The sequence below is a fragment of the Elephantulus edwardii genome, unplaced genomic scaffold (genome assembly GCF_000299155.1).
Source record: "Elephantulus edwardii isolate Elephantulus edwardi_28Jun2011 unplaced genomic scaffold, EleEdw1.0 scaffold00075, whole genome shotgun sequence".
NCBI lineage: Eukaryota > Metazoa > Chordata > Mammalia > Macroscelidea > Macroscelididae > Elephantulus > Elephantulus edwardii.
Genome location: NW_006399825.1, coordinates 6041149 through 6047467, shown reverse-complemented (window position 1 = coordinate 6047467; position 6319 = coordinate 6041149). Strand labels below are relative to the sequence as shown.

The 6319-nt window shown below is 46.3% G+C and overlaps 1 protein-coding gene across 1 annotated transcript in view; it reads right to left on the bottom strand.

Moving 5' to 3' along the window:
* Positions 1-6319, bottom strand: part of AOX1 (aldehyde oxidase 1) — a 129356-nt gene that overhangs the window by 84115 nt on the left and 38922 nt on the right. Inside the window, exons 11-12 of the mRNA XM_006889140.1 lie at positions 2955-3106; positions 1694-1787 (exon numbers count right to left, since the gene is read on the bottom strand). Coding sequence (XP_006889202.1) covers positions 1694-1787; positions 2955-3106 — 246 coding nt within the window. The remainder of the gene's footprint in view (positions 1-1693; positions 1788-2954; positions 3107-6319) is intronic.

Genomic DNA, 6319 nt, shown 5'->3' with positions numbered 1-6319 from the left:
CAAAGGCATCAATTCTCCTTCTATCCTCCCTGGTCATTGTCCAACTCTCTGATGCATAACAAGTGATTGGTGACTAATTCACAAGACTCTTTTCAGTCACTTGCTGGTCAGGACTGTGTCCTTTGGCTTTAAATAGTAGTTTCTGGCTCCACCAGAGGCGCTGTGTGTGTGAGTTCAAACTACGTGTGATGTGAGTGGAATTGGAGTGCAGCTGGTAGGGAGGCAGGGGAGCGTTGAAGGAGTCCCTGATGGGCCTTGTCTGCCCTGCCTTGCTGCTGGGCCAGCCTTCTGGAGCTGGGGCTGCAACAGAGGAGGGAAATGGTTTTGGTTGAGCTCAAACCAAGCCCTCAAATTCAACATAATCACCAACACCTAGTGGATGGGCATGGGCCGTGGATGGGCATGGGCCGTGGATGGGCATGGGCCATGGATGGATGCTGGGCTACCCTTGCCATGCTGGTGCTAGAAGTTTAGATTTCTTATCTCCTAGGTTCTAGGGTTTGAGAGGGTGACCCCTGGATGAAAGGTCTGAAGGATTCTGCAAGACGGTGGATTCTATCAGGACTTTTCTCCTTCCTTCTGAGCAGAGAGGCTTAGGGGAAAAGGGTTAGGAATCAATCTGCTTCTGGGTAAAAACCTAGTCACTGAAAATGTCATAGGGCAGTTTTACTTTCCATGAGTTAGAAAAAACTTGATGGGAACTGGGTTTCATGTCAACCAGTCTATGCCTTAGGGAGAGTAAGGATGACTTCAAAGATATTCAGCACCTGGGGTTCCTGTGTGGCATTGATTCCCTTCTCTCCACTCTGCTCCTGAGGACAGTGGCAGCATGCAGGAGGCATCAGTGTCTAAGTGACTGGCTGACCAAATGAGCAGAGTGGACAGAGGGAGGGCTATGTAAGAGGCTAAGGAAGAAAGAGAAGCAGAGGGACATTTCAGAGTTACTGACACTGGGGGAGAAGACAGGATGGACAGGATGTGCCTAGATGGACAAAAGGGAAGCACATCTCTTTTAGATCAGACCAACAGGGATCAGACATCCTTTCCTGCTCTCTAAGTTGTTCTAGTCGGGTAGCTGAGCTGCTGAGAGAAGCTGTGTCCTGCATGGTCCTGGCTGGTAACTCAGTGAAGGGGGGATGGTTGCATCTTGGGGGCAGCTGAGAGCAATGTGAGCCTATGGCGTCTCTCTGGGGAAATGGGAGGCTGGATTAGATTGGACCAGGCCCAAGGAATGTTCCTCTCAATTAGCAAATTACTCATTGCCTTCTCCCTGTCCCTGGGGGAGTCTGCAGTGTGTCCTCACCAGACTCATGGCTTTTCACCCAGTAACACAGGGAAGGGCTGAGAAAGAGTCCCAGGGGAAGTGGCAGACTATGTGTGCTGGGACCAGGGTGAGGAGGTTCTCAGAGAGGCTGAGAGGAGGAGCGGATTGTCCTATAGTTTACTGGAAGTGATGCACACCAATCAAATCTTCTGCAAACCAGCCCTGGTGTTTACTTGTCAAGTAAATACACACTCTGAGATTGTGTGTGTGTAATGCCAAAAGGAAGCACTAGTCACCCACTTCCTTCCTCATCCTGAGATCTGTGGTAAATGAAAGTCAGAGTTCCAGGCTCCAACTTAAAGTGGTTCATTAACAATAAAACCCCCAAAATCCATTAGGTAGTGTTCGCAGTGTCTGGGGATAGCTTACCTTCTGATATCAGGTTGAGAGTAGCACTGCTCACAGCTAGAATTGGATTCAGGTCTGAGTAGCAATGCCTGCTTACAACATGTCCCCCTAAGGACTAAGGAGAGAAAGAGAGGAGAGAAGAGAGGGAGTAGAGGAGAGAAAGAGAAAAGAGAGAGTGTTACATCCTTCATTGCACCTCCAAGTTCCTCTACCCCACAGGTACCTCCCTACAGCTTTTTTCAGTGACTTGTGAAAGGGACCAGAGGAGTCTCAGTAAATTCAATATTTTTCTGCTTCACAGAGAGGACTTAGTACAGCCCCGCTCTACTCTGGCTTGGGAGAGGAATCAACTCCAATGAGCTCTTACATAGCACTTGGCATGTTCTACTGCATGCTGTTTAACTCCTGTACATATATTTGTTCATTTAATCTCCACAAACCCTCAGTGAGATTGATGTCCTTATGCTCATTTTATACCTGAAGATGTTGGGGGGTGATCACTAGGCTGCTGTGGTCTGGCCTGGAGCAGGTCTGGGAACTCCCTTGCTTTACTGGACAGTTCACTTGAAAGTCCTTTTTCCACCGAGCTGAAATCTGTCTCTCAGTCTCCACACATCCAGCACTCCTCTACCTTTGGTGATGCATCCCATCTGTCTTTATCTGTATTTACAGTTAGAAGACTCTCACATCTTCTGACAATGTCCCCACCTGTACCCCCTCCAGGCTTGACCTTTAATTGTGGTCATCAGTCCATCACTCTCCTGCCACCATCTCTTTGCAGCTATGGGGTACCTCATCAGAGTTCTCAAGCTGGGAGATAACACAGATGCAGCAAACATGTGCTCTCCCTAGACCTCACGTCCCAAGAATTCACAATGTACCATTCGGCACACGTAAAGGGAAGAGGTAGGTGTATTTTAGAAAATCACTTTTAAGTTCAACTTCCTTATCTGAACATTGTTTTCCAGCTTGGAGGTGAATAGTCTAGAGGAGAGAACCTTCCCCTCTAAACCCTCCTGGTTGTAGATCTTGTATTTTGGTTAGCAATTCCTAAGGCTCATTGACAGTCTTACAGTGAAATTAGCAAACGCATGGCATTCTTTCCCTCCTACATAGCTACTTAGCCACTTAAATGAACTCAATTTCTTTTTTATATATCCTATTAAATAACGTTTGCTTGGCCCTTTCTTTCAATCTTCTGAGTTCTGTTTGCACACTGATGGTGCCAACATTTCACTAAGAAAGAGCGCCACGTGCCCATTGATCCCATCTGGGAACATACTGCCATATTCCGGATCTGCTGGCCTCCCAGGCTCTTCAGCTGTTTTAGGAGGGCTCGGTATGCCTTCGTCTTCTCCTCTGGGAGGCTGGAAACCGTCTCAGCCAAGAGGTCCTTCACCTGGGCCAGGCTGCAGCCAGCACCGATTGTCAGTCCTGGAAAGCAAGTTGTTTTTAATCAGTGAGGCTGGCAGAGTACTCCTAGTGGGCTCATCACAGAGCCAGGTACCAGCTAGGACACTGACTCTCCTGCCTGGTTGCACAAAGAATCACCAGGGGCCTCAAAACCAACACAGATACCTCATTTCTAAATCAGTTCAATCAGAACTGCTGAGGTTGGGGATTTTAAAGAGGCTCCCTAGGTGGTAATCTCCGTTCAGCCAGGGTTAAGAAACCCTGAGCAAGACCACAGTTACTCTTTGAACAAATGAGGAAACAAAAGATTGGAGAGAGAGAAGGAATAATAGAAATGGGCAGATGACAGACTCTACCAGAACTTTCCATGACTGCAAGTTACTGAGCAGGTGAAGTGATGCAAAAGTGTGACAACATCTTTGGTTGATTTTTGATTGGTGTGTGGTCTTGGGGATCTGATGGCATTAAAATAGTAGCCAGTTCACTCAATTCCCTGGACCACTGTCTGTAATCAGCAGTGCTCTAACTGCTGACTTTTAGACCTCCATACGTAGTGGCCAGGCTCAGTAACCGGTCTCCGAGGGCCACCAGCTCATCTGAACAGACAGAACTCACACAGAGTCGTCCCAGGCATTATCCCATTGGTTGTTAGGAGTGGGAAAGTTGGAAGTCCCAGGAGAAGAGCCTAGGAACCCCTGAGCAGTGGTATAGCACCCAGATGTTAGGGCAATGGTGTTTGGTAACCAACAAGAAAGATGTTAATGACCGAGACAGCCATACTTGGGGTTAGTGGCGGGATATTGGCACTAGCTTCAGGATTTCTGTACTGTAATGATGCAAGGGGATCAAATCAGCCTTCACCAGGAAAGGAGCCTGGGGGAGAGGGCGGAATCTCGATACCATCAAGAAGCATCAGAGAATAAGTGTGTCCTTTTGGGCTGGAGATTCCTGCACTAGGTGGAGACCCCGACCTTATCATCATCAGCAGAGACTGACAGGAGACAGAGTGTAGCTGAAAGCGCTTCCACAGGGACCCAAAGTGGGGGCGTTTGCCCAGGCTTCTTGGAGAGCTTGCTGAAGACACTGCAACTAGCAGGACTGAGAGCTTCGTAATGTTGGCTGAAGACATGAGGCTGAAGGGCAGAAGGCCAGCAAGAACACCTGAGAAGCTGTTTTGACAGAAGAATTGTATCACATTTCAAACCTGAACTGGTACCCATTATTCCCCATAATCACTGAGGTAAAAACAAAAAAAAAGTTAAGTAATCTGAAATTGTAGCCCAAAGCCAACCAACTGCCATAGAGTAGATTCCAACTCGCAATGACCCTGTGGGATATAACTGAGCAGCCTCTCAGGGCTTCCAAGGCAGAAACTCTATGAAGCAGATTTCTGACTCATGCCCGCAAACCCCAGCACAGCTAGTGAATTTGAACTGCAGGAGCAGAGCAATTGCTCTTTACTGCTATCTTTGGTGGCCTAGAGGTAAGGACCTGTGCTGCCAAAACAAAGACACCTGGTTCAAATCCAGCTGGCCTGCAGGAGTAAGATGGTCAGTCAACTTCCGTATGATTTACTGCCTCAGAAAAGCCATGGGGAGGCCAGCTATGAGTCAGTTCTGACTCAACGGCACATAATAACAACAGAAGCACAAAACTTAATTTTCTGTACCACCAGGGACCCTTAACAATTAGGAGAGAACTTTTTAATTAGTCTTTCATTCCCCTGGTGTTTGTTTGTTGTTGGTGTGTACTGTTGAGTTGGAAAGGACCCATAGCTGACCCCCCAGCGGGTTTTCAGAGGCAGTGAATTGCATGGGAGGAGATGGCTCATCTTTCTCCCGTGGAGAAGCTGGTGGTTTCAAACCTCGTGTTTATATGATGAAATGCTAATACAAAGAGTCCAAGCTGACATCACTAACAGGATTGGTGGTCTAGTGGGTAAGGAGCTGTACTGCCAACCCAAAGGGACATGGTTCGAATCCCCCAGTTGCTCGAAGGGAGAAAGAAAGGAAATCTTTCCTGTGTGATCTACAGCCTCTGAAAACTCACTGGAGGGTCAGCTGTGAGTTGGCTCCGTCTGGATGGTATTGAGTTAGTTAATCAGTTATCTAATTAAGGATTGGGTTCTAATTTCATTTAGTCTGTTTTTAGCAGATTTCAGGCAGGGCTTTGATTTTTCTATTATTGATAAATTTTAAAGAATATTTTGCTTTTCCACAAATTTTATTTTATCTACATTAAAAAATATCTGGCACAGTACTATCCACTTCCTGACAACATACCCATAAACACCCTTGCCTTTTTAATAATCTCAGCCAGCTTAATTGAGTAAGAAAGTAATTACCTGCTTCTTATTATCTTGATGCTAAGCAAATCTTGACTGAAATGACTTGCTTCTCCACTCTGGAGGGAACTAGCCTCATTTTAGAGCTTCCAGCATAATACTGTCTCAACATCTCCTAACAAACACTCCACAATGGGATCTGGCTTGTGAGCTGTCTTTTCACCCAACATCCCACTGGAGCATAGTCTTTAATTTCTGCAACGATTCTACCACTGTTTTAGGCCACTGAAGTGCTGGGAAGACCTAGCTTGTTTCCCCATCATACATGCCTTCTGTTATTGATCTTAGTAACTACTGTCATCAAATCTATTCTGAGTCATAGTGACCCCGTAGGAAAGAGTCAAATAGCCCACAGTTTCTAAGACTGTAAATCTTTGCAGAAAAAGACTCCCTTATTATTCCAAGGGGTGGGTCCTGGATTTGAATGATTGGTGGGTGTGAACCACCAACCTTTTGGTTGGTAGTTGAATTCTTCAGCCATTACACCACTAAGACTCCACTATAAACCTTCCTTAATTTGATGCCTTTGAATTGTGGTGTTGAAGTACAGAATATCCCATGGACCACCAAAAGAACAAACAGAAATGCCTTGTAAAAAGTGCAGCCAGAATGCTCCTTGGAGGTAAGAATGGTGAAGCTTCATCTCATGTACTTTGGGCATGTGGCTAGGAGAAGCTATTTCTTAGGAAAGCACATCATGCTCAGAAAGGTGATGGGTCAGGGAAAGAGAGGAAGACTCTCGATGAGATGGATGACACAGTGACAGTGGGCTCAAATGTGTCAGAGATGGTGAATACAGCACAGAATAGGACAGGGTTCAGGTCTGTTGTTCATAGGGTCGTTATGGTTGCACTTGACTAGATGACACCTAACAACATGTTGTTGTTGTT